This window comes from Pelodiscus sinensis, chromosome 28 (genome assembly GCF_052426305.1).
Source record: "Pelodiscus sinensis isolate ZL-2025 chromosome 28, ASM5242630v1, whole genome shotgun sequence".
Taxonomy (NCBI): domain Eukaryota; kingdom Metazoa; phylum Chordata; order Testudines; family Trionychidae; genus Pelodiscus; species Pelodiscus sinensis.
Genome location: NC_143079.1, coordinates 13,903,097 through 13,930,345, shown reverse-complemented (window position 1 = coordinate 13,930,345; position 27,249 = coordinate 13,903,097). Strand labels below are relative to the sequence as shown.

The 27,249-nt window shown below is 60.1% G+C and overlaps 1 protein-coding gene across 1 annotated transcript in view; it reads left to right on the top strand.

Annotated features, from left to right (window-relative positions):
• PROM2 (prominin 2) overlaps window positions 1-24,962 on the top strand; it is a 37,672-nt gene extending 12,710 nt beyond the window's left edge. The window contains exons 11-24 of the mRNA XM_075910694.2: window positions 191-343; window positions 1,376-1,499; window positions 5,196-5,287; window positions 7,514-7,598; window positions 9,065-9,211; window positions 10,381-10,452; window positions 10,809-10,901; window positions 11,747-11,800; window positions 13,633-13,713; window positions 14,046-14,114; window positions 17,641-17,730; window positions 20,144-20,250; window positions 21,469-21,555; window positions 22,005-24,962. Of these exons, the coding sequence (XP_075766809.2) occupies window positions 191-343; window positions 1,376-1,499; window positions 5,196-5,287; window positions 7,514-7,598; window positions 9,065-9,211; window positions 10,381-10,452; window positions 10,809-10,901; window positions 11,747-11,800; window positions 13,633-13,713; window positions 14,046-14,114; window positions 17,641-17,730; window positions 20,144-20,250; window positions 21,469-21,532 (1,231 nt within the window). The 3' untranslated portion in view covers window positions 21,533-21,555; window positions 22,005-24,962. The remainder of the gene's footprint in view (window positions 1-190; window positions 344-1,375; window positions 1,500-5,195; window positions 5,288-7,513; window positions 7,599-9,064; window positions 9,212-10,380; window positions 10,453-10,808; window positions 10,902-11,746; window positions 11,801-13,632; window positions 13,714-14,045; window positions 14,115-17,640; window positions 17,731-20,143; window positions 20,251-21,468; window positions 21,556-22,004) is intronic.
• Window positions 24,963-27,249: the final 2,287 nt, after the last annotated feature.

The following is a 27,249-nucleotide window of genomic DNA, read 5'->3' as shown; positions in this document are numbered from 1 at the left end:
GGCGCTCGGTTCCGATCCAGGGCAGGCAGGTGCATGGCTCCAGTCTGCCCCCCTGGGAGGGAGGCTTTTGACTTCCTGCCTCTGCTACCAGCGACTGAGGGCTCGGGCCTGAGGATGAATTTAGGGTGGGGGGTGAGGCAGAAGAGGGGACTCGCTCTTTACCTGACCCCTCTGCCTCTTCTCTCCGCAGGTGGATTGTGGGCATCCTGCTGTGCTCCGTGGTGCTGCTGGTGGTGGTCTGCAACCTCCTGGGCCTGTCCCTCGGGATGTGGGGGCTCGCCAGGCGGGAGGATCCCAGCGACTACGAATGCAGAGGAGCGGCTGGGGCCAAACTCCTCTTGGTGTAAGGGCTGTGGCTGGGCTGGCGGGGGCAAGTTCCGGGGGGAGGGGGGCGAGACTCTCTGTGGTGTGGGTGGCCGGTGCTCTGCAGCCGGCCAGACTAGCTGATCTCTGGTCCCCGCAGTGAGGGGACACAGCATGGGGAGTGGCCGGTACCCCGCCCCCCCTCGGCGGGAGGCTCTCCATGGGGAGGTGGCACTTTAAAGGGCGGAGGTGCCTGGTGACACGCAAAGTGGGGAGGGGGCGGGATCCTCTGGCTGGGTGGCAAGCTGCCGTCAGGCAGGTGCCTCAGGGCCTGGTGATTCCAAAGGGCGGGGGGCTCCCGTCACTGTCACCATGGCGCCCGCAGCCCCGGGCCCTTTAAATTGCTGCCGGGGCGAGGGCCGTTAGCTGGCGGGTGACTGGTCAGTCGTGTGACCGCACCAAATCTTTGCAGTTACACGACTGTTCAATTGTCCTGGGCGGACCCCGCTACTGTCTCGGAGGCAGCAGTGCGAGGTGCCAGGCACAAGCTGGTCTGTGAAGGGAGCCAGTTTAAAACCAAGCTCCCTGCACAGACCGGCTTCCTGCCGCCCCCGCTGCTGCCTCTGATAGAGAGGCAGCAGCACGGGATGGCAGCAGCCCCTGTCCGTGCTGGGTCTGAGTGCCCCACGGACAGAGGCTGCTCTGCAGGATGTGGAGCAGCTTCTGTCCACGGGGCACTCAAGCCCCGGCCCCCACGGACAGGGACTGCTACCGTGGAGCAGCTTCTGCCCACTGCGGACCCAGGCTCACCGCGGACAGAGGCAGCTCTGGGAGATGCTACTCATGGCGAGCTGCCTTGGCCCAGGGCAACCGTCGCTGTGCAGATCTGCCCTGAGACGCGTGGACGCTAACCCGCCCGGCGTGTCTGCAGCCAGTGCCTCCCAGTGCAGGCGAGGAAGCGTAGAGCGGGGTCCGTGCAGCTGCGGAGACATGCTGCCAACCCCAGGGGCTGCAAAGAGAAGCCGGGCAGCTCCCAGCTTGCCCCCTTGTAACGCAGCTCCTTCTCTCACAGCGGCGTTGGCTTCAGCTTCCTCTTCTCCGGGCTCCTGGTTCTCCTGGTCTTCGCCACGTTCCTGGTGGGGGGCAACGTGCAGACGCTGCTGTGTAAGAACTGGGCCAATCGGGAGATTTACAAGGTGGGTCCCTGCTTCCAGGGGGTGCGGGTACAGGCTAGGGCACAGTTAGCTCCCCAGGCAGGAGAACCAGCTTGGGCAAGCCGGGCACCTTGGCTGCACCCACTGGCCCAGGGCTGAGTCACACGCTCGCTCCTTGTCACATGCATTGTGGTGATTGCTGTGTGCCCCCTGCACAGGCTCACACACACGCAGTGACTGCTGCGCACGCTCACAGGCTGTCTGGAGAACACTTCCGAACAAGCTTCAACTTAGCCAGCTCAAATCACACACCCCTTCACACACGCCTGCATGCTCCCTACTACACACGTACACACTCTTGCCACATTCCCCGCTGCACGCTCAGGGCACGCATACACCTCAGCTCTCACACGCGCATTGCAGTGCATGTCACACACTCATGTTCTCTAGCACAATCACAGAGGTGTGGTCTGGTTTTTGTTTATCATTGCCCCGTGGCTGCTATACTGGCCCGGTGTACTGGGGCCATAAAGCAGTCAGATCTAGTCCTTGCGGGGGCAGTACTGGGGATGGGGAAGGCGCTGGGGTTACAATCCTCACACGGGGGACGGAACCGTTCGCACAAGTGTGGATAAGTGTGAATCAGGACATGAATGACTCTGCTTGGCAGGTAGCAACTTGCCGGCAACTGACAACTCAACTGAAAGCCTTTTGCTTCATTGTAAAAACTTCTCTTCTCCGTTACCACAGTAATTAGCGGAGGGTACGTCTCCAGCACAGCCAGAGGTGGGCCTGCGGCATCCGGAGAGATCCCTATGCTAGCTTTGATCTGGCCAGCTCAAATAACAGGATCCATGAAGGCAGGGCAGGGCAGGCTGTACAAAGCCACCCGGCACCACGAGTATTTCTATGGTGATTTGAGATGGCTAAGTTCAAGCTTGTTCGGAAGTGTCCTCCAGCCAGCCTGAGAGGGTGCGCAGCAGTCGCTGTGTGCGTGTGTGCGCGCGTGTGTGTCTAAACTACATGGCTCCGTCGACAGAGCCATGTAGATTAAGCAGGACGACAAAGGGAAATGAAGGGGCGATTTAAATAATTGCTGCTTCATTTAAATCAAATGGCCGCCACGCTGTGCCAATCAGCTGTTTGTCGGCTCAGCGCGGCAGTCTAGACGGGGATCTGCCAACCCCAGAGCCCTTTGTCGGCAGATCCTTTATGCCTCCATCTGCCGACGAAGGGCTCTGGGGTCGGCAGATCCCCCGTCTAGGCTGCCGCGCTGAGCCGACAAACAGCTGATTGGCACAGCGCGGCGGCCATTTTGATGTAAATGAAGCAACGATTATTTAAATCGCCCCTTCATTTCCCTTTGCCGAGTAAACTCATCTACATGGCTCCGTCGACAGAGCCATGTAGTTTAGACGTACCTTGTGAGTCGGCAGCAGTAACTGCGTCCGTGTGTGAGCGTGTGCAGAAGTAAATGTGTGTGTGAGTATGCGCAGCAGTAACTGCGTGTGTGTCAGCGTGCAGGGGTATGAAAACGCCTCCCGTGCCACGACACGACGGAAGATCCGTGACACGCCTGCTCCACTCCGTGTCCAGCCAGCAGAACGGCCCATTTCCCTCTCCGAGGCCTCCGACTTGCCCCCTGAGGCATCTCTCAGTTGCCGATCACACTGGCATCCCCTCTGCCTCCCGAGGGGCTGGTGAAAGGAGCCAGAGGACACGAGGACGTGGCCTGTTGTGACACGCACGGCCCTGAGCAGAGGCGCACCACAGCCACGTTTAGCTGCAAATCGATTCAAAGCCCCCCCCTTCATGAATCGCTGCGGAGGCCACTGAGAGCAGCAGAGCTCCCCAGGGGTGACTTTGGCCCAGACCCCCTTGGAGCCGGGTCCCTGTGCTGAGAGCATCAGTCCCGTCACCTCGCCCTGCGCTGCAGTGGCCTGCGTGTCCTCGCACTCGCCGCACGGGGCAGAAGGATCCGGCGAGGCCCCCGGCCGCCCCTTTGCCTTGCTTCACCGCTGGGATCACCCCAGCGTGTCCGCTACACCCCATCGCACGACAGCGAGCGTTTGATTGTCACCGCAGCCCCTGCTCCCCTTGGCAGCGCTCCTTTTCCTGCCCAGCGGCCAGCTCCCACGCCGGTTAAAGGGCCCAGGGCTCCCAGCGCAGGGAAGAGGCTCAGAGGGAGGGAATCCGGGACCACGTGTCGACCTGCCATGGACCGTTGTAGTGACCAGGAGACATCCCCGTGCGTCCACGAGAGCAGGGGAGGAAGGGCCAGGGGCTAGTGCTAAGGCAGGGGGCAGTGCTGTGGAAGTACCGGCTACCCCAGGGGGATTGCTGTGACATTAAGGCACCCAGGGGGAGGAATGTGGTAGTATTGGTAGTACTGGTAGTATTGGGTACTGTGGGGTGTCATATAAGTTCCCCAGGGCTTTGTGCTATGGTGGACTGGGTACTCCAAAGAGTGGTGCTGTGGTATTAGGGTTCCCGAGGGTGTAGTACTAAGTGGGTACCCCAGGGTGTAGTGCTATAGCTGTACTGGGTACCCCAGGGGGTAGTGCTGTGGCTGTACTGGGTACCCCAGGGTGTAGTGCTATGGCTGTACTGAGTACCCCAGGGGGTAGTGCTGTGGCTGTACTGGGTACCCCAGGGTGTAGTGCTATGGCTGTACAGGGTACCCCAGGGGTTAGTGCTATGGCTGTACTGGGTACCCCAGGGTGTAGTGCTATGGCTGTACTGGGTACCCCAGGGTGTAGTGCTGTGGCTGTACAGGGTACCCCAGGGTATAGTGTGGTGGCAGTACCGGGTACCCCAGGGTGTAGCGCAGTGGTAGTATTGGGTACACCAGGGTGTAGTGCCAGGGTGAGTATTTCAGGGTGTAAGGCTGTGGCTGTACTGGGTATCCCAGGTGTGGGGCTGTGGCTGTACCACATACCAGCAGAACCCAAAACAGCACTTGCGAGGGTCAGTCCATGGGCCAGAGGCCACTGGGGGGCATTTGCCAGGACCCCTGTATCAGGGTGCTCAGCCTGGTGCAAATGTGGGAGCCAGAGGGCAGCGCACAGGACGTGTGTGCTGGGGTAGGACGCTGGGCGTGGCCTGTGGCGTATGATGTGGGGAGGGGGGGGGCCGAGCTACCCCACGGCTCTGGGGGCCATTCCGTGTGGAACAGGGATGTGGGGGCTGCGAGGTAAATTAGCCCCTAGTACTGCAGGTGGGGGTCACTTTCGGCCCAGAGACCAGCCCAGAGGGGGCGCAAGAAGAATCCCCTTTAGAGTCGGGGGTTTGTGGGTTACAGCAGTGTCAGGATTAGCCCCGGCTGGGGCAGGTCACAGTGGCCTTGTGCCCAGGTACAGGGGCAGGGGACGAGGTCCAAGAAATTGTCCATGATCCGAGAGCTGGGGTGAGGGGTTGCCCCGGAGACGGGGATCTCTAAAGGCCTGGACGTTGAAGCCCATCCGCTCCTTGCTTTCCGAAGCCCCTCGCGCCTTTCTCCGCCAGCCCCCCGGCGCCCTCCTCCGCCGGCCCCGGCGCTCTCCTCCGCCGGCCTTTCTCCCTCGGCGCCTTTCTCTGTGCGTTGCTCCAGCCAGTTCCCTGAGGTAGAACCACTTCCCTTCACCGCTTCCTTCTCCCTCCCTCCCCACTGCGGGGACCAGCACAGCTGTGCTCCCCCTCTGCTCCAGCAGACCCCACCAGGGACCCTCCTCATGTCTCCTCTCTCCCCCCGCTGTCCAGTTCATCGACACTCCGGGGAACCTGCCTCCATCCATGAACATCACCCAGCAACTCGGCCTGAAGAGGAACCTTAACCTAAGCTCTGCTTACCAGTGAGTACTCGGCTCTGGAGCCTTCCGGCTGCTTCCTATCCGACTGGCCTCAGTTAGGAAACCTCCCCCTCCCCTCGGATTTTCCAGAGTCCCACCCCCGTGAATGGGGCAGGTGAAAATGTTCCCGCAAAACTCTTTTGACTGAAAATTGGGCCTTTGGCTCAATTGGCATTTTTCCGGGAAGCAGCAGCAGCAGCGTCCTCGAAACATTTGGATATTTTTCCAACCCAACATCAGACGTTTTCAGCCCAGGCCTAAAACGTTTCTGGTTTTTACCCGGGCGGGGGGGGGGGGGTTCTGGTTTTTACCCAGGGGTGGCTGGGGGTTTTCTGGTTTTTACCCGGGGGTGGCTGGGGGTTTTCTGGTTTTTACCCAGGGGATTTTTCTGGTTTTTACCCGGGGGATTTTTCTGGTTTTTACCCAGGGGTGGCTGGGATTTTTCTGGTTTTTACCCGGGGGTGGCTGGGGGTTTTCTGGTTTTTACCCAGGAGATTTTTCTGGTTTTTACCCAGGGGTGGCTGGGATTTTTCTGGTTTTTACCCAGGGGTGGCTGGGGGTTTTCTGGTTTTTACCCAGGGGTGGCTGGGGGTTTTCTGGTTTTTACCCAGGGGATTTTTCTGGTTTTTACCCAGGGGTGGCTGGGGGTTTTCTGGTTTTTACCCAGGAGATTTTTCTGGTTTTTACCCAGGGGTGGCTGGGGGTTTTCTGGTTTTTACCCGGGGGTGGCTGGGGGTTTTCTGGTTTTTACCCAGGAGATTTTTCTGGTTTTTACCCAGGGGATTTTTCTGGTTTTTACCCAGGGGTGGCTGGGGGTTTTCTGGTTTTTACCCAGGGGTGGCTGGGGGTTTTCTGGTTTTTACCCAGGAGATTTTTCTGGTTTTTACCCAGGGGTGGCTGGGGGTTTTCTGGTTTTTACCCGGGGGTGGCTGGGGGTTTTCTGGTTTTTACCCAGGGGATTTTTCTGGTTTTTACCCGGGGGTGGCTGGGGGTTTTCTGGTTTTTACCCAGGAGATTTTTCTGGTTTTTACCCAGGGGTGGCTGGGATTTTTCTGGTTTTTACCCAGGGGTGGCTGGGGGTTTTCTGGTTTTTACCCGGGGGTGGCTGGGGGTTTTCTGGTTTTTACCCGGGGGTGGCTGGGGGTTTTCTGGTTTTTACCCAGGGGATTTTTCTGGTTTTTACCCGGGGCTGGCTGGGGGTTTTCTGGTTTTTACCCAGGAGATTTTTCTGGTTTTTACCCGGGGCTGGCTGGGGGTTTTCTGGTTTTTACCCAGGAGATTTTTCTGGTTTTTACCCGGGGCTGGCTGGGGGTTTTCTGGTTTTTACCCAGGGGATTTTTCTGGTTTTACCTGTGGGTGGCTGGGATTTCTTTGGTTTTCAATTTTTCATCAACATTTTTCAGGGGGAAAAGTATTCATTTTCCAGCCAGCTCATATTCTGGGGGCACCAGGAGGCCTTTCACTGAGGCGCCTGCATATGTATTAAGTGTCTAGCAGTCGAACGCTGGCTCCGTTCCCACTTGGGCTGCCTGTCTTACAAGTGAAGGCCAAAGCTGGGCCAGCCTCACAGACCTGAGAACACCTCAGACGTGTAGTTCAGAGGCCTGTGACCTCCAGCCCGCCAGGCCCGTCTAACCTCCTTTGAAACCTCCCCACCTTGCTGCTGACACCGGGGACTTGCTGGGATGGCCCCTTGCAGCTTCCCTGGCTTTGGGGTTATGGTGGCAGAGCTGCTGGTTGGCGCTTCTGTTACCACACAGGCGCCAGCGTGCAGGGCTGGCTGGAAGCAATTCCTCCTGGCCCTGACAGGGCAGCGCTGGCCGGCCGGCTGCACGCCGGGGCGGGAGAAAGAGCTCAGATGTTCTTGATGCAGCCTGGTTTCACCTCCCCCCCTCCGCCCAGGAATCTCCAGGTCTTACGAGACCGTCCGTGTCTAATGGAGGAAAGGGGACCCAAAGACACCTAAAAACAGGGGTCCCTAGAGGGTTGGATGTTGAATGACCCCTCTGAGGCTTGTCACCAAAGACGTGCAGCATCTCATCTGGTGGGAAGGCTCCTGTGGTGTGACCTGGGGGCTGCTAGGTGCCCCGCCGGACTCGGGCCGCTAGGGAGGAGTGTGGGGCTGCAGAGCCACGCACGGGCCTTACGCCCCTCCCCTCATGGAGCTCTGCCGGGGGGCCTCCTTTCTGCCTCCCCCAGGCTGACTCCTTCCCCCTCTCTCTGCTCCAGGAGGTGCAAGAAGAGCGCAGGTCTCTGGGAAGTTCTGCAGCTCACAGACCCCTACAGTCTCGAGGATCATCTCCACGTCTCCCAGGTGATCGGGGGCTCGTCTCGCGGGGGCACCAGGCCTGCCCCCCCCTTGCCAGCCCAGGCAAGGAGGGGAGTTAACCTTCCACGTTCAGACAGTCCCATGCTGGCCCCTGCGCCAGACCTGCCCGCTCACCGGGAGATTCCGTCTTTACACTGATTCTCCAAGGGACCCAGTCCCTGGCTTCTCTTTCCCGGTTAATCCAGTCCCCGTGTTTCACCCAGCCCTGGGGGTCCTCCGGCTTCGCCCTCCCTGGCCTGGGGGGAGCCACCCTGCGCTAGCATAGGGAAGGCTCTTCGTCCCTTCTGGGCTTGCGGGGGAGGCTGTGCTGAGAAGGGAAGTCGGCCTTGCGGCTGTGCGCTTGGAAAGCTCCATGCCACTTCCCCCCGGAGGGAGGTTTCAAGGGCAGGGGGCCTAGGATGCCTGGGGAGCCCACTGCGCTAGCCACGCCCCAGCCACGGGGCCTGCGTGTCCATCACAGCCCTGGCGAGGAAGCTTTTGCTCTGCAGGTGCCTGGGATAGTCCCTGTGTCAGCCCGGCCAGCCCCAAGCCCCTAACCTTGGCAAAATAGCAGGAGGCTAATTGCTCTGCCATGCAAAACAGGCCCTGTCTGCGCCGATTCCTCATTTCTGCAGGGTCCTCAGTATCGCAGAGAATCCCAGGGTGGGCAGAGACCTCAGGAGTCATCCAGTCCCGCCCCCTGCCCAAAGCAGGACCAACCCCAACTCCATCATCCCAGCCAGGGCTGTGTCAAGCCGGGACTTAAACACCTCTAGGGGTGGAGATTCCACCCCCTCCCTAGGGAACCCAGCCCAGGGCTTCCTCACCCTCCTAGGGAAGCAGTTTTTCTTAATATTCAACCTGGACCTCCCCCACTGCAACTTGAGCCCATTGCTCCTCATTCTGCCATCTGCCCCCACTGAGAACAGCCTCTCTCCAGCCTCCTTGGGGTCCTGCAGGGAACTGGAGGCTGCTCTCAAATCCCCCCTCGCTCTTCTCTTCTGCAGACTAAACAAGCCCAAATCCCTCAGCCTCTCCTCAGAGGTCATGTGCTCCAGCCCCTGAATCATTTTGGTCGCCCTCCGCTGGACTCTCTCCAATTTTTTTAAAACCATTAAATTCACCTCCTGGTTGTGGGGGAATGAAGCAGGAATCTGGGGCTAAGGCAAGCGGGGGGGGGGGGGGGCTCTAGGATGCTGGGCGAAGCATCATTGAGGTGCTAAAATTGCTTGTAGAGCGCTAGGCCGGGGCCTGCAGATTTTGGTCTGGAGCCGTCTGATTTGCCTTTTCCGGGCAGGCTGGCTTAGATGCCGTTCCGCGGCTGGGTGAAGTCAGAGTATCTGGTCGTCACCCATCCTAGCAGGAACTAGGGCGGGATCCAAGTCAGGCAAGTCCTCTCTGGGCGGTGGGTCAGGACCCTAGCGGGGCGCAGCCCCCCTAGGGCTGTGGTCATGGCCCCGCCTTGCCCTCAGTATGCCAGAGACTTCCAGAAGCGCCTCGAGAACTTCAACGTCCAGTTTGATGAAATCTACCTCCTGGACGGGGCCGGGCGGCAGGACCTGGAGACCTTCCGGCAGAGCGGGCTGGACCAGCTGGACTACCCCGCGTTCCGGGCAGAGGTGAGGGGGCGTCCGAGCAAAGCTACTGCCCGGGGGGTGACATCACGTAAGGGTCGCCCTCTCCACTGGCCTCCTCTGCAGGAGCCCTGCCCCCCGCCACGGCTGGGAATCGAGCCTGGTTGATTGTACCGCTCCAGCTCGGCTCCCCACCTTGCAGATCCCAGCTCCGTTCCCAACCTCCCCTTGTCCTGACAGAGGCGTCTGCTGCCTGCACAGGCCCCTTGCCCTATTCCCCCTGCCTCTGAGCACGTCTCTCTCCTGGATAAGGCTTGTCAGCACATGCCCACCCCCTTCGTCTGTTCTCCAGCCTGCTCCCTTCCCCACCACAGCCCCAGCAGACACCCACCCCCATCCTGTCCTCCTGTCCTTCCTCGCCCCCACTCTCTCCGACAGATCCTGCACACCTAGCACGAGCCAGAGAAATAGCCTTCTCCCCAGCTACAGGGAAACTGAGGCACACAGTGGCACTGTGATTGGGCAGTGGCCTGGGGCTCAGAGACCAGAGACTCCTTTGGGTAAATCACGTCACCTGTCCCATCGTCAGCCCTTCATCTGCATGGGGCTCATAATCCCTCTCCACCTTGCAGGGCCCTTTGGGAGGGTGACGTCCATCAATGATTGTGATGGGGGCAGTACAAATAGCTGGTCAGAGTTGCCGAGGACACGCAGGAAGTCACTTGCACAGCCGGGAATAGAACCTAGGCGGCCTGGCCCATGTTCCCTCTAAGCTTTACCACCCATGTATGGATTTTTTCCCATCCATGTGCAGAATAAATATTATGTGCACAAGGCATGTGCGAATGTGCACCACCTGTAAAACCTAAACATCCAGCTGTGGGTGCTTGGTTAAACAGCTGGGCAGCCTTTTGAATTTCTCCTGAGCAGCAGCACAGCTTACTGGGAACACTGGTCCTGACCCCTCCCCAACACTCCCCCTCATGGCTCATTGTGGGGGAAGGGATCCCCGTGTCCTTGGCCCACATTCGGCCCTGGGTTCTCCTGAGCATTGAGGCCCATGGGGCAGCGTGGCTAGAACTGAAATCCGGACTCAGCCGGGGCTCGGTGGGTAGCGTGCGGGTCTGCAGTTCATAATGTGCACCCAGTACTCCCCGATCCGGGGCTGGAGAGGCCAGGCAGTGACTGCGAATGCGGCTGGCTCTTTTCTCCAGATGCAGAACCCAGTGGTGAGGACAAGCCTGGACGACCTAGCGAAGGATCTCGAGGGCCTCCAAAAGATTCAGGTGAGTGGAGTCGACCCGGAGGGAAAGGAAGCAGGGTCCTTCGCAGCATGGGGGAGGGGACACGCACGTGTAACCCCTGTAGATCCTGGTCATCTGCAGGCAGAATCGAACCTGGGACCTCTGGAGCGTAGCTCATGACCCTGCACTGCAAGAGCTAACAGCCAGCTGGCTGGGGGCCAAGGCTGTAGCGCAGCTGCCTCAGTGTCTCTGCACAGTCTCGGAGCCACGGCTGGGACAGTCCCACGCCCAGCAGGCGTGTGGGTTACATCTGCCTTTGCCTGCTGCTGCCCAGCGGCGCCCGCGCGTTCCAGCCGGGAAAGCCGTCCTGACTCTGGTCTCCCTGCTGTCCCCCGCAGAACAACAGCACCATGGCCGCGCGGCTGGCCAGCGAGGCCCAGGCCCTGCGGAAAATCCAGAACACCACCGTGCTCACCCAGGACGCCCTTGTGGTGAGTGCGGGCGGGCTGTGGAGCGTTGGGGGGCCCCCTCCACGGCCCAGGCCTGGCCCAGCGCGATGCCTCTTGGGGAAGGGCTCAGGGCATCACGGGAGGCCCCCGCTGGGGCGTGTCCTTCCCGGGCTGAGCCCCAGAGCTCTGACAGCACCAAGGGGCGGGGGGAAGGGAGGGCTCTGAGCCTGGGCGCTGGAGGCAGCGGAAGGGCGGGGGCCCCAGACTAGCCGACCCGGGGGAGGTTTTCTGATCCCACATTGGGGCTGGGGGAGGAAGAGTGGCTGAAGCGGGAGGGGCGGGGGTCCAAGGAGTTGCTGGCGCCGGTCTGGTTCCTGACCCTGCGACTGGGCAGGCGCCGCACGGAGGGAACGCAGCGGTGCTGGAACAATGTTGGGGGGGGGGCTGAGTTACACCCCCCCCCCTGCACCTGTTTCGTGCCCCCTCCCCCCGACAGCTGCCAGCTCTCCCGGACGGATCGACCAGACGCCATTCGTGGCAGTGGCGCCCAGTCCGTACGCTCCGGGAGAGGGGCGGCCCTAGCCCCTCGCCGCCCACAGAGGAGCCACCACGGGGGGCAACTAGTGGCCTGGACCCCGGGGCCGGCGGGCTGTGGATCCCACGGGGCCGGAGGGAGACAGGACCCCGGGGCCAGCAGAGCCCAGGAGGCTGGTGGGCAACGGTGCTTCCCGCGCCTGTGAGTGAATGACCATGAAGAGCAAAGTCCCGGGGCAGGGTCAGTGCTGAGGCCTGTGGGGGAAGGTGGGGGGGGAGGCTGCTTTCCAGGAAGGTCGCTGGGCTCCAGGCTGCCCCCTGCAAGTCCCTTGAAGCCTCCCTTTGCCTTGCAGGCGAAGCTGAACGAGAGTGTGCACTTCCTATCGGCCATGGCCCCCCACCTCCAGGTACATCCGTCCGCAAGGCGGTGGGCAGTGGTGGCCCCAGCTCCTGCCTTGAGTGCTCTGCCCTGCTCTGCAGTGACCACAGGGAGCCAAGCCCCGGCACTCCCTTCCCAGCCGAGCCCAGGCTGCTGGAGGGAGACCAGGCTCACGGGGAGGTGTCGTGGCTCCCAGCCTGGCCGGAAGGGACCCCCCTGTCTCGTGAGGGGACAGACTCGTGGGCAGGACACGCCCTTCCTCTCTCTGTGCCCACCTCCCACGGCGGTTTGAGGTGCGCTGTTCTGTGGACCCCTCCATCTGAGCCCTCAAGGGGGGAAATTCACTCTAGATTCCCCCAAGCTGGGTTTCCTCCCTGCTCCCCGCCCTGGGCTGCCAGCACCCCCTGCTGGGCCACGGAGAGAATTCACTCCCCTGGGGCTGGGCTCCCAAATCTTCCAGGATCCCCCGTCCCTCGGGGCAACGGGGCGAGGTCGTATCTCTGACTGGCCGGCGTCTGTGAGCTCTGGAGCGGCACCAGCCCTTTCCCAGTCTGGAGGACGGGCGCCAAGGACTCCGGAGGCTTGTCTGCCCCACCCACGGCCATGGGTCCCGTGGAAGATATGACCTCCCCCACCCCGTCTGCTACTATCCAGGGACCACCCCAGCGGCCACCACACTCCATCCCTGGGCCCTTTTCAGCCCTGGGCTCCACCCACACGTGGCTCCCCCGCCTGGCCTATGGTTCAAGGTCCGTTCCGCCCGGTCGCCCTTCTCTGGCACTGCAGCCCCAGCTGTGTCAGCGGGAGGAGCCCGGCAGGGATGGGGTAACCTCAGCTTCTCTCTGGAGTGGGGCCGTGGCCACGGCCGGAGAGTAAAGAGGCTTCTGTGCCGCTCGGGCCAGGCGGGCGTTTCGCGGGGTTGACCCTGCGGGAGATGCTCAGCGAGAAGCCAGCTGGTTCCCTGGCCTAATGAGGGAAGAAAGAACCTTCCCCCTTCAGTGGATTCCCTGCAAAGCTCCCAGCTCCTTGGCAAATTCACACCGTGGTCCTCGGGCTTCTCCTGCTGCCCAGCGAGAGGTCTGCCAGCCCCTCTCCCTAGCGGCACAGGCCGGGCAGAGCTGAGCAGCTCACCGGCTTCCCCCGGACACCAGACCAGGCTCAAGCTTTGCTCTTCCTGCTCTGGGCCGAGGGACCATCCCGCCCTGTCTGACCCTGCCCTCCCACGGCTGCGTTCTCCTGGGGCCACAGACCTGCTCGGCCCCCAGGGGCGACGGGCAAGGGGAGGAGCTCAACAGCCCAGACCCTCGCTAGCGCTTCCAAAGCTGGAGGCGAGACCCATGCCCGCGGCCAGCGGCCCTCCCAACCAAAGCCTGGGGGCAGCCCCACCCTGCGGCTTGCCAGAAGGAGCAGGAGAGACAGCTTTGTGAGCACCACGCTGGGCAACCCCAGAAATCAAGCCTCGGCCTGCCCCACCCCAGGCTAGAGCTACAGTCTGAGCGGCAGAGTCAGGCTTTTCGGCAGCCCCCAGCTGTAAGAGACAGCCTAGGGGGTGTGTCCCGGTCCGGCTGCCAATACATTCCATGAGCCTGGGCAAGTTCCACCCGGCCCCCTCCGTGCCTCAGTTTCCCCACCTGTTACATGGGGATAGGGACGTGTATCTTCTGGTGTGATGGTCAGTGAGCTCATGCGTGTGTGTTCACGCTGCTGCACAAGAGTCCTACCGCGCCGTCCTTAATTAGAGCCCCTGCTCCCAGAATTCCCTGGTGCAGTTCTCCATACCCTTCCCCACCCCTCAATTCCTAGCACCATCCAGCTCGCCTCTGAAGTGCCTCTCTCCTCCCCGCCCGCCTCTCCCGCCAGCTCCTCTTGAAACAGACCATGGCCGAGATCACCCTTGTCGAGACCTTGCTCCCCGCGAAGGCGCAGCGACACCTGAGGCAGGTGAGTGAGGCGGGGTCCTTACCCCACTGGGCGCTGAAGAACAAACCTCCGGCCGCACGCAGCGCTGGGGCGCCGCAGTCAGAAACCACCGAGCTAGCTGCAGAGCAGCCAGAGACCTTTGGGCCCCCCTCACTCCCTGCCTACAAACCCAGTGCTTGCTGGGGCGTCTGGGACGGCAGACCCGGAGTCCAGGGGGCGGCCTGACCTGCGCCGGGGCAGCTCCCAAACCCGTCTGAGCCTACTCGGGGCCAGGCTGCACGCCGGGGCCCTGGCTCCCTCACGAGCCTGGGGAAGCCGTCGTGTGTCCCTCAGGCTGCCGTCTGTTCCCGCAGGAGATCGGCTGCTTCACGAGGAAACAACTGGGCCATTTCTCACAGTACCTGAACTGGGTGCGGCGCACGGTAGGTGCTAGCGTCAGCCGAGGAGCCGAGCAGGGGGTGTCAATGCTGTTTGTGCCTGTTATCGCTGTCAGAGCCCCAGGCCTGGCCCGGAACCGGAGCCCGGTTACGCTAGGTGCTGCGCAGACACAGAGCACAGCGGGGACGATCCTTAGCTTGTCCGCACCTTGAAACGCTGCAGCAGGGCCGCTGTAGCCCTTCGGTGCAAACCCACAATGGGCAGGCGAGGCTAGTGAGCGGGCCGCTGGAGTGGTCCTACTTCTCAGTGGGCTGCAAGACGGTCCTAGCCAAGATGGTCTCCGGGGACCGGGCGGTGTTGCTCATGGTGCGGTCCTCGAATTTGTGGGCAGTGCCGACCGAACCGTGTACAGGATATTTTGGCCTTGGAAAGGGTTCAGAAAAGGGCAACTAAAATGATGAGGGGTTTGGAACGGGTCCCATATGAGGAGAGGTTAAAGCGACTAGGACTTTTCAGTTTGGAAAAGAGGAGACTGAGGGGGGATAGGATAGAGGTCTATAAAATCATGAGTGGGGTGGAGAGAGCCGATAAAGAAAAGTTATTCATTAGTTCCCATAATAGAAGAACTAGAGGACACCAAATGAAATTAATGGGTAGCAGGTTTAAAACTAATAAAAGAAAGTTCTTATTCCCACAGCGCATAGTCAACCTGTGGAACTCCTTGCCAGAGGAGGCTGTGAAGGCCAGGACTATAACAGAGTTTAAAGAGAAGCTAGATAATTCATGGAGGTTAGGTGCATAAAAGGCTATTAGCCAGGGGATAGAAATGGTGTCCTTGGCCTTTGTTTGTCAGAGGCTGGAGAGGGATGGCAAGAGACAAATTGCTTGATCATTGTCTTCGGTCCACCCCCTCTGGGGCACCTGGTGTTGGCCGCTGTCGGTAGGCAGGATACTGGGCTAGATGGACCTTTGGTCTGACCCAGTACGGCCGTTCTTATGTTCTTATTGTGACGGCGCGTTGGGGTCCCCCGTCTCCTGCACCCCCGAAATGGCACAAACAGACTCCACCTGCCGGTAGAACAGAGGGAGTTTATTGCCTCTCCAGGGTACAGCACAGCACAGATGTCATCTGGTTACAGGGCAGGCCTAGGATGCCTCAGCCCCCCTTGATATGGGGGGGGGGTCTGGCTTCTAAACCCCCCAGCCTGTTGCTGAGGCTGCTTCCTCCATGCTCCCAGACAGAAAACTAACTAACTCTCTTCCAGCCCTGCCCCCCAGCCAGGGCAGCATCCCCCTTCCTTTGTTTCTCTCCTTGGGGGGTAGCTGGTCGGACAGGTTGAGAGGGCCTCTTTGCATAACGTCTCACTCCCTGTCCTTCTGGGCCGTGGTACCGACAGCAGCCAGTGGGGTTACCACAGAGCCAGCATAGAAAGCAGGCAGGTACCCCCACTCCGTCACACTTATGAACCACAGCAGCGCTGCGATTGGCTGCGGAAGGAGCACCTGGCTCTCACCGTCAGCGTGTGCGATCCGCCCGCCCCTCACTTGGGCTTCGCGTGCGTGTCGCTTTAATGACACCAGTAGGAGAAACCTCTCCGTGGGGGGAACCAGCAGGATCCAGCAGCCCGGGGCATGGGCCTTGTGGGCCACACGCCGATCCCTGCCCGTGGGTGTAGGTTGCCCACCAGGGGCGTAGGCGCTTTAGCCAGTAATCCGCCCTCCTGGGAGACGGCAGCGGGTTGGGGGAAGGATTCGGTGCGGGCGGCGAGACGGCGGATGGGGACGGAGACGGGTGGGAACGAGGCAGCGACAGGACAGTCCCAGATGGCTGGGGCAGCTGGGTCTCCGTAAGCCAGGGGACTAAGCGGTGTCGAGTGTCCTGTAGGCAAAGCAGCGGGGGAGGAGGGCTGTGAAGGGGGCGAGTGAGCGAGGGGGACGAATACAGGGACTGCCTCCGCAGAGGGAGGGGGCTGGGGAGGAAGCATGAAGGGGCTTGTCTGAAAGGGGACCGGGTTGGCGGCTGTTCGATACGAGAGAGGAAGGTTTGTTATGGCCCTGGGCGAATTCTCTCCCCGGGGGAGGCATACTTAGTTTGCAGCCCCCACCCATTCTACAGGGCCCCACGTCACAGCGGGGCTGGCTCTGCAAGTACCCCAGGGGATGCCCTTGTGCGTGGGCCTGCGGTGCGACACAGCCTCCTCGAGTGACCGTGAGCAAGTGCTTGTTGTCACTCTGCCTCGCTTTCCCCTGACTTGAAATGGAGATAACAACCCCTAGTTTTTTCCTAGTACTTTCTAGCCATAGATCTCAAAGCATTTGACCCAGGACTACCGAATCTTTACCCCATCACACCAGGGGAAACTGAGGCCCGAGAACAAAGTGACTTGCCCGAGGTCACCCGGCACCGTAGTGGCAGAGCTAGAAATGGAGTCCCAGTCTGCTGAATCCCACTCCAGTGCTCTCTCTGCTGCTTCCCCACGTAACACCTCCCCTCGTGGGTGGTCCTTGTCGGGGGCTTGGGTATTAGGGTGACGGAGGCCAATGTGAAACGGAGTCAGCTCTGTTAAGGGCTTAGTGTGACGTAGTGGGGGTACTTGCTGGGCTGTGGTGACCTCTGCTGTCTGGAGCAAGACCCAGCAGGGAAAACCTCACTATGCAAAGGTGACTCCATACCGGTTGAACCAGCCAACCCCCCATGGGGAGAAACAAAGGGAGGTGGATGCTGCCCTGGCTGGGGGCAGGGCTTGGAGAGGGGGAGTTAGTTCCTGGCTGGAAAGCAGGGGAGAAGGAACTGGGGAGGGGGCTGGGATTCCCCTATCTCAAGGGGGGCACTGAGGCCTCTTAGCCCCCAGTTCCTGTAACTAGGGCTGTGTCCAGACTCAGGGGTTTTTTCGGGAAAAGTAGCCTTTTCCCGAAAAAACTTCCCCTGCGTCCAGACTCAAGCCGTGTTCTTTCGAAATTATTTCAAAAGAACGCGGCTTTTCTTTCGATGGCGGTAAACCTCGTTTCACGAGGAAGAACGCCTTCTTTCGAAAGTTCCTCTTTCGAAAGAAGGCGTTCTTCAATGTAAATAGGGCTTCCTCGAAAGAGAGCATCCAGACTCGCTGGGTGCTCTCTTTCGAAAAAGCGGCTTGCTCTTTCGAAAGATCCGCCTGCAGTCTAGACGCGATCTTTCGAAAGAGGCTCTTTCGAAAGATGCTTTCGAAAGAGCCTCTTTCGAAAGAAGCCTGCAGTCTAGACATAGCCTAGATGACATCTGTGCTGTGCTGTATCGTGGAGAAGCAATAAACCACCCTCTGTTCTACTGGCTGGTGAAGTCTGTTCGTGCCATTCTGTGGCTGCAGGAGACTGGGGAACCCCAACGCGCCGTCACACTTAGTTCCCAGTGTCCCGCCTCCCGCCAGCTCAGCGCCCATCCCGCTGTGGAGAGCCCAGCCCTGAAAGTGCAGCCACAGCCGGCCGGCCAAAGCCAGGCCCACTGAGGGGGTAGGTGACCACAGCTGGGTTGGTGACTGTGTCAGCCTCCTCCAGTCCCTGTCTGGTAACCTCGCGGTCTCCTCTTTCTTCCAGCTGACTGAGGATGTGGCCTCCTGCCAGCCCCTTGCCACGGCGCTGGATAACGGCCGGGTGATCCTGTGCGACCGCATCGCCGAGCCCTGGGTGAGGACAGCAGCACGCCGGCGCTGCCTAGCGCTCCCCCCCCCCCCCCCTTTGGTTCCTGGCAGCTCCCAGGCATCATAGACAGCACCGACTGGTCTGCCCCAGCACCCTCCCACCCTGGGCACTGAGTCTCCCCTCCCATCGCCCTGGCACAGGGAGTGTGGTGGGGGAAGCTGAGGGGAGCCCAGCAGCTGCAGGGGGACTCAGTGGGCAGGGAGCAAACGAGGTCCATTCTTATACAGCTGGGCCTGGAGGCCCCACATGGACTCAGGGCCCCACTGTGCTAGAGGCTGCACAGATACATAGTAAGACAGCCCAGGCCTTTAGAGATCCATCTAAACACACAAGAGATAGGAGAGGGAAACTGAGGCACAGAGGCAAAGTGGGTTGCCCAGGATCACCAGCAGATCAACCTCTAATCCATTGCCCAACCCACTAGGCCACGCTACCTCCACCAAGTAGATGTGAATTGGGCAGGAAATTATACGGCACTAGCGTGATCCTTGTTGTGACTCTCAGGCCTGCCATGAGCCAGCTCCCTCCTGTTGACATCAGCAGACGTGTGTGCTAGTCTGTACCAGGGCTGAACCACACCCCGGGGCTCTGTCCCGGTCAGTGCCCCAGGGAACCTGGCACATGCGCTGTTTGCTCCAGCATGCCCAGGCCTGCCCGCCTGCGAGCGTGCTGCCCCTTTAATGTGGCCTGGCCGAGAGCTGGGCTCACTGAGCTCCCAGGCTGTGTCCCCCATGGCTGTTACTAACTGGGATCAGCCCCTCCACCCCACCCTGAATCTGGCCCACTAGCCACCCCACCGGGACCCTCGGGCACAGAGTGGCCCCATGCCTCTTGAAGCAGCTGGCTGCTCCCTGTGATTCTCTGCTCTGGGCACCAGAGGGAGGGGGAGGATTTTCAGAAACTGGCCAATGGGAACAGAGAGATTTTGCTGGGGGCAGGGGCACTGTGAGAATCTCCCCTCTCCCCCTCTCCCCCCACCCCCGTGTCTGGAGCAGAGACCTCCAGGGAGCAGCCTGGGGCTGTGGCAGGCAGGGAACCTGCCTCAGGGTCCTGCAGGGCTGCTGGCCAGGAGCCACCTAGGCAAGCGCCTCCTGGCCACAGCCTGCCTCTGGCACCCCAGCGCTTTCCTCCCCCCAACTCCCTGCCCCAGGTCACCATCCAAACCTTGTGCACCCCCTACCCTCCTCCCTCAGGACACTACTCCGTCCAACACCCTGCACCCCCTTCTACACCCCTCCCCTAGGTCAGAATCCTCTCCTGCACCCATACTCCTCCTGGACTCTGCACCCAAAGCCCCTACCCAGCTCATAACCCCCTCCTTTACCCACATTCCCTCTCAGACCCCACACCCCCCCCCCCCGCACCCCAGGCCCCTACCTTGAGCTCCCTTTTGCACCCAAACCCTGTCCCAGACCGCGCACCCCCTCCATACAAAAGAGAGAGAGAGAGAGAGAGAGAGAGGAAGGGGGAGGGGGAGAGAGATGGGGAGATAGTGTGTGTGTGTGTGTGTGTGTGTGTGTGTGAGAGAGAGAGAGAGAGGGGGGGGTGTGCGAGAGGGGGGGTGAGAGAGAGAGACAGAGAGGGTGTGTGTGTGTGTGAGAGAGAGAGAGGGGGGGGTGAGAAAGAGAGAGAGAGGGTGTGTGTGTGTGTGTGTGAGAGAGAGAGAGAGAGAGAGAGAGAGAGGGTGTGTGTGTGTGTGTATGTGTGTGTGTGTGATAGGCCCCCTTCTACCAGCCAGTGGATCCCTTTGAGTTAGGCGGAGCCAGGGCCCACGGAGCCTCTACGGGGAAGATGGTGGCCACCGGCCAGCAGCGAATGGGCATCGGGACGTGTCCCAGCTCCCGTTGACTTCCTCAGGCCCAGCGATGGCCCCGGAGCAACGGTCAGAGCCGTGTAGGCCCCAGGTGGCCCTTGGGGTCTCTGTGAGGCCCCAGACGTTCAGTTCACCCGGCCCCTGCGCAGGGCTGTCAGAGTGGGAGGGTTCGGGCTGCACCGTGTTTCTCCTCCCGGTGTTACCAGCCAGGGCCCGTGCAGTGAGGTGGGCGCTGATCACGCCCAACCACCGGGAGAGCCGCGCGCTGCCTCGGCAGCCAATCACAGCGCTGCTCTGGTTCCACCGGCACAGCCCGCGAATCCGAGGGTGCAGGCGCAGTGAGCCACGCTGGCCTCTCCCGGGAGACCGTCTGGGTTCCGACCACCGGGTCCAGTGAGAAGGAGGCAACTCGCGCGGCCCACTCACTAGCCTCAGTTTCCCCTCACTGTGGAGAGACTCTCAGGCAAATCTGCTTCCATATTCCTCCAGCATCCCCGAGGGGCCGGCTCCTTTTCCAGGGTGCGGTTTCTCCCCCCGTGTCCCGCTCAATGGGGCCGCTCACGGGGGGTGTTTGTGTCCTTCCAGAACGCCTTCTGGTTCAGCCTGGGCTGCTGCACCTTCTTCCTCATCCCCAGCATCATCTTCGCCATCAAGCTCACCAAGCACTTCCTCCCCATCAGGAACCGGCTGGTGTAAGTGGCCGCGTGTGCCGGGGCCTGCGGGCCCGGGGGCTGCAGGAGAGGAGACGCCCGGGGCCAGCCAGACAGCCGCTGGCGGGCGTCCTTCCCACCAGAGGGGACATGCTAGAGCAGGGCACCCGCAGCGGCGTGAGTGGGAGGAGAGAGCAGCCCGGTCCCACTGCTCCGTCCTCGGGCCACTTGTCCAAGCCGCTCCCTGGCTGACGCAGCTGCTCCGCTGCTTGTAGCACACGGGCTGGACGCACCCAGGCTGGGTTTCTGCCCCTGCCACTGCCGTGTAGGCGCGATCTGAGACCTACTCCATTTAACTGCCCCATCAACAGGCTCGGCAGGGCACCCCCTTGGCACATGCCCCCCAAGGCCTCCTGCGTCTCTGTGGACGATCTGCGGGCGTCCGGCAGCACTGGGGTACTTCCCTCCAGCCAAAGAGACAGACCCGGGGCCGAGGGAGCAAAGCGGGAGCCAGATCCAGCTTCCTTTGCTTTTGCTCTGGCCCTGGGCTTGTGGGGCCCGCTGGATGGACCTCTGAGCCCGGGGGTCCTGCTGCCGGCACCCTGGGGCCCGAGGGCAGCGAGTTCTTGCTCATGCTCAGGGCTTCGCCTGCTTTCAGAAGCAGCGACAGCTCCCGGGGCAACCTGCGGGGGGCACAATGCAGGGGTCTTATTTCCTGTCCCCAGGTGCCATGACATTGGGTGGGCTGGCCTAGAAAGGGTTAACCCCAAACTCTGCCCCCTTGTGCGCATGTCCCAGCTCTCGAGGGCTCCTCCTTGAACGCAGCTCCTCCCGTAGCCCCCGGCCCCATTGGCTAACGGTGAATGCCATTCCCCGTGCATTGCACCTGCGTGTGCTCTGTGCACCACTGCGCACGGGGGCTAAGTGCTGCACGGCTCTGTCAGCTCTTTTGCCCAGCACTCAGCTCCCCCCTTAGGAGAGAGCCAGGAACTCCGGTGCCCAAGTCAGATGAAGGATAAATGGGTCCCGGCCATCCCGAAGCACGGCCTGGCCAGGGCTGTCCGAGCTCAGCTCTCTGAGATCTTCCATGCCCCTCGTTACTGGGGTGTCTTATGGCCCCTGAAGGCCTCTACAAAGGGGGGGTCATTTTACCCACCAGCGTAATGCTGCCTCCGCTGGGGTGATCTGGCTGCCAGGGGACAACGGAAATAATATTGGCTTCTCCCATATGCGCCCTCCTTTTCTTCCCACCTTCTCCAGCTCTACTGCCTCGGAGGAGACCTACCCCTTCCACATCCCCCGCGTGACAGCTCTCAAGCTGTAGGAAGGCGCCGCTGGCGTTTCCAGGTAAAGGGGAAACGAATTCACCTGGGAACTCGGAGCTCTGTGCTCGGGGGACTCCTGACTCTGAGTCCTGGGGCTCCCCGGGCGTCGGAGAACTCCAGACCACTAGTCCCAGGCGAGATCTAGGCGGGTTCTTGGGCCTTCTTGTCCCCTGGGGATGGACGTCCTGGGACGTTCCCAGAGTTTGGCAATGGGTGCCCCTGGACCTCTCTTTCAGGGGGCTCTTCAGAGCTCCCAGCCCCTCTGAACCAAGGTTTCTCTTGGGGTCCGCAGGGCCATGGGACCCTTTGTGGAACCAAGCTGCCGGGTTGCAAATATTTCTGGAGCTCGCCCTCGCCCCGGAGTGGAAGCTGCCCCTGAGGTCTCCCATAGGTTTCCAGCACGGGTGTTTGGGGGGGCCCAGTCTGTTCTCGTCTCCCCAGGTAACGGCTAATACATCCTCTCGCTTGTAGGTCCCTTGGGGAAAGTGCTGGCTTCCTCCCCGTCCAGAACCGCCCAATCAGAGACACTGCCCTTCCACCCTGCCTCGCCCTCCCCGGGATGCTTCTGGGAGAGGCTCCTACAACGTCGGCCCCAGCTTGGATACGTCCCACCCCTCAACTCTTCCTGCCAAGCCCCAGCTCTGGTGACCCCCCCCTCCGCGGCGCCAGTGAACGTGCACAGCCCGGCAAGGCAGAAGGGGAAAGGCCTGCTCCGAGCAGCGCCCCGCTGGGGTTCTGTGTCTCCCGCCACCCCCCGGGGAGCCATTGAACCCCGCCGAGGCCCATGTTACCGCCTGGATTCGTTCACGTTGGCAGCATCCTCCTAGCGCCGGGACCCAGCTTTTCGGGGCTGAGAGGGAGCCTGCCTGGCCTTTGGCAACCCCCCTCCCACACACACACACTGCAGTGCTAACCCCACCAGGCCCGGGCCTTGCCTTGTCTCCCCAGCAGCATGGCCAGACGCCCAGGCTGGGCTCAGGCTCTTGGCCGTCGGGAGGGTGGATGTGCGCCCTGGTGACGGGGCAGCGGTGTTCCCCTTGGTGGGCGGCGACCCCTGTCTCACTCCTGGGCCCCGCACAAGGCCCCGCTCCCAAGACCCCACGAGACGGGGCCCGGGGGATGCGAAATCCAGTCTCACTGCTGCTGTGTGGGCTCAGCTCTGCTTCCCGGCTCAGGCGCCGCCCCGGGTCCTGTCACTGCTGCGGGCCTGAAAACCTCCGTGGCCTACGGGGGCCCCTCCAGGAGGAGCCGGGCCCCTGCTGCCGGAGAAGAGGACGTGGGTCTAAATCCAGCAGGGAAGTCGCCGCTTCTATGCCCGACTCTGGGCACCTACAGGAAACGCTTCTGTTCCTGTCTGGGCTGAATCCCGGTCCTTCGGCATCTCTGGGCTTCTTTCTGCCAAAGGGCAGGAGACCGAGCTCCTGCTTTCTTTTAACCCGCCCTGGGGGTGTAGGGCACAGAGGGTATCAGTGCTGGAGGAATAGCCCCTTCTGTAACCGGGGCTTGCTAGCTGCTTGGTGCATCCTTTCTGGCGCTGTGTCCGGAGGGGAAGGATGGGTGGGGAGAGGGGTGGCTGGTGAAATCCTCTCTGGGTTCTCAAGACATCCGCCCCGTGGATCCGTGTCAGAGGGCCCAGCTAGGACACTTTGCCCCATGGTTACAGTGGTAGCCCGGGTCTGGGGAAAGCCGGAACATGTCCTCCAGCTAACCTGGGATCAGCGGCATCGCCCAGGGTAACACCTGGAACCCTCATTTCTCTGCCCTTTTGCACCCCCCCTGCTGTGAGAACCACCCCCCGGTATGATCACTCGCAGCCTCTGGCTTGTAAGTTACTCCTCGTCAGAGTGTCTGAGTGCTATGGGCAGCCCCTCGTGAATTGCACCTGCCAATCGCCAGTCCCGGACTGTCCTCCGACACGTGCACCCCTCCCGGGCTGCCCTCGGACACGTGCACCCCACCCGGACTGTCCTCCGACACGTGCACCCCACCCGGGCTGTCCTCCGACACGTGCACCCCACCCGGACTGTCCTCCTGGACGATACCAGCGCCTGCCATGTCCGTCATTAGTAGAAAACGATACGCGCAAATCCTGCTTTCCCGCAGGCCGCTCCCCAAGCCCTTCCGACACGCTGCTTTAGAGCAAACCAAACCACTCGCAGCAGAGAGATTTTTAGTCCGAATTGGTGACAGAAAATAAAAGGAAAAGGCGCCTCGTTGCCCAACTTCACGAGTGACGTGAATTCAAAGCGACAGTCTGGCCACATGTTCTCACCCACCTACCGGCTGAATTTCTTTCCGTCAGGGTCCCCCCCCCCCATCCGACGCTGTTTCCTTCTTCTTCAGATGTTGCTGATGCCGTGGGGAGAGAGAAGGGGAGAGTATCTGGGGCACTTCCTCCCCCTTCCTGTGGTTTCTTCTCTTCTTTAAGCAGCATCTCCAGCGGAGGTAGACAGGCTGCCTGGGCAGACGGGAGCCCCGAGCTGTTTCTCTGCCAAGATGAAACAACGGGGCGTCCCGTGTCACCTTACAGACTAACACCTGGATTAGGGCATTAGCTTTCGGGGGCTGGAGCCCACTTCATCAGAGGCGGGGGGGGCACGAGGAGTCGCCCCCCCAAACGCTGTGGACAGGAGGGGCCGGCCAGCAGCCAGAGAGGGAACTTGCAGTCCAGCGCCCTACACTCACCAGCAGAGGTGGGGAGGGGGGGCAGAGCAAGGTGGCCCTGCTGTCCCAGCCACGCTGCTGTGGGGGAGGAGGCAGGACCGCCCCCGACTCCCTGGTGGGAAGTGGAGAGTCCACAACCTCCCAAGGCAGTTTATTCCAGTGTTTAACCCAGCCAGAAAGTTTTTCCTAATGTCCAACCTAAAAACCCCTGGCTGCAATCCAAGCCCATTGCTGCTTGTCCTGTCCTCAGAGGCCAAGGGGAACAATTTGTCTCCCTCCTCCTTGTGACGCCCTTTTAGATACTTGAAAAGCCCCGTCAAGTCCCCTCTCAGTCTGCTCCTTTCCAAACAAACCCAGTTCTTTCAATCTTCCCTCCTAGCTCATGTTCTCTAGACCTTTAATTGTTGTTGCTCTTCTTTGGATCTTCTTCCATTTCTCCACATCTGTCCTGAAATGTGGTGCCCAGAACTGGATACAATACTCCACTGGGGCCTAACCAGCGCAGAGCAGAGCGGAAGAACGACTTCTCGTGTCTTGCTCACAACACTCCTGCTAATGCAGCCCAGAATCATGTCTGCTGCCTTTGCAACAGTGCCCCACTGTTGACTCATATTTAAATTGTGGGCCACTCTGACCCCTAGATCCCTTTCTGCAGGACTCCTTCCTAGACAGTCGCTTCCCATTCTGTGTGTGTGAGACTGATTGTTCCTTCCTAAGTGGAGCACTTTGCATTTGTCCTTATTAAACTTCTTTCTATTGACCTCAGACCGTTTCTCTGGTTTGTCCAGATCAACCCGAATTCCAACCCCATCCGCCAAAGCCCTCACAACCATACTAAGGCCACACTAAGACATTTTCAGTAGTTCTCTGTCAAACTGGAAGGACGTGTACACTGGGGCCTCTTAAGGGGTCGTCTTAGGTCTAATCTTAATTCAGTGGTTTCATTAATGACTTGGCTGGTGGAATGGAGAGTAGGGATGTGAAGGTTGGACGGGTGGGGCTGGAGCCGCTCCTCTCTCCTGCCGAAGAACCAGCACTTACCGGGGGCTGCTCCAGTTGATTTCCGGCTGAGACTTTTGTCCCTGGGAAGCCGGTTGTGACTGCTGGGCCGTGGCCTGGTAACAGTGCACAGCAGAGCCTTATAGCTACGTTTGCCACGCATCATTTACCAGGACCCTCGCGGTCAGAAGCTCCCACGTTTGCAGCCTCAGGGCACTTCCCACCACATGGATCATCGTCGGTAGAGGGGGAGAACACAGGGACACCGGTTTAGCCCCACTCCCTATTGGGCACCGTATAGCCCCTCTGGCTCGGGTTTAGAGGCGCCCTAAGTCCAGGCCAGCTGGTCCCACCGGGAGTGTGGGTTGGAGCTTTCTCTGGGACCTGGATCCACTTTGCAGCTAGGATGCAGGCAGCAGGGACTCGAGTGTTGCTGATCCTCCAGAGCCCTTCCCAGAAGTCTCTCCGGTGAGCGGACAAATTCTCTCACAGCTGGGGGTAAAATCCTAGAGCATTGTTTCTTAAACTTTTTGGCTGTGTCTAGACTGGCCAGTTTTTCCGGAAAATCAGCCGCTTCTCCGGAAAAACTTGCCAGCTGTCTACACTGGCCGCTTGAATTTCCGCAAAAGCATTGACTTCCTACTGTAAGAAATCAATGCTTTTTGCGGAAATACTATGCTGCTCTGGTTGCCTGATTTGCCTACCTAGCTCGAATTAAGGAGCTAGTGTAGACATACCCTCAAAGGGTATTACAAGCAGGTGTGAGAATAATTATTCTCCATCTCTGATGACAGGACAAGAAGCAATGGACTTAAACTGTAGCAAGGGAGGTTTAGGTTGGACATTAGGAAAAACTTCCTACCTGTCCAGGTGGTTAAACACTGGAATAAATTGCCTAGGGGGGTTGTGGAATCTCCATCACTGGAGATATTTCAGAGCAGGTTCGACAGGCACCTGTCAGGGATGATCTAGATGGTTCTTGTGTAACCCACACACCTAGGCTGTGTCTACATTGGCACCCCTTTCCAGAAAAGTAGGAATAAGGGATCTGCCGGAAAAGGGCTTATTTTCCACAAGATCCCGTCTAGACTGGCGCTTTTCTCCGGCAAAACCCTGAGCCGGAAAAAAGCGGCAGCCATGTTCATGCAAATGCCGCGGGGGGGTATTTAAATCCCCTGCGGAATTTGCAATTCCGAAGTGTCTCATTAGCATCCCTTTTCCGGAAAGGGGTGCCAATGTAGACACAGCCCTAGTGTGGTCCCATGCAGTGGCACTCAGACCACAGCAACAGCTAAGAACAAGAGACCTGTACAGCATGGGCTGGGAGCCAGCTGGCTTTTAGCTCAGAGAGAAGAGGCTCCTATACTAAGCTCCAGCGGTCCAAGGTTTGGATTTGCCTGGTGGCGATATGACTCCACTAGGAGGCGCTCAGCTCTGTTCACTGCTGCTGATTCCAGGTCAGGCCCTTTTCAAACCCTGCCCCTGTGTCCCATTCAGACAAAGGCCGGAGCTCTCCAGACGCAGACACTAGGCTCCAGCCACCAGGGAGAGCCTGTAAACAGGATGTGGGTTCTAATCCTGCCCCTGCTGTTAGCTCAGTGAGTGACCGCTGGAGGGGAGGGAGAGAAGCCATTTGCTCTCTGTGGGCTCAGCTGAGGCTATGCATGAAAGCCATCGAGGTGGTCAGAAAGGAGAGAGACTTGGGGACAGAGAACATCCACTGTGCCTGATGGGAAATGAGCTGGCAGAACTGACATCCTTGAGCTATGTCTACACTGCTGGCTTTGCCAGCAGAGCGTATGCAAATGAAGCACTGATTAGCATGTTGTCATGCTTCATTTGCATAATCTATGTGAGATGTTTCTGCACGAAAACAAGCAGCGTGGACGTTTCCTTTTTGCGCTAAAAGGAGGGGCAGAAGGATCTTGCACAAAAAGGGGTTTTTGTGCAAAAAGGAAACGTCCACATTGCTTGTTTTTGCGCAAAACCCGCTCAAATAGATTATGCAAATGAAGCATGACAAAATGCTAATCAACTCTTCATTTGCATACTC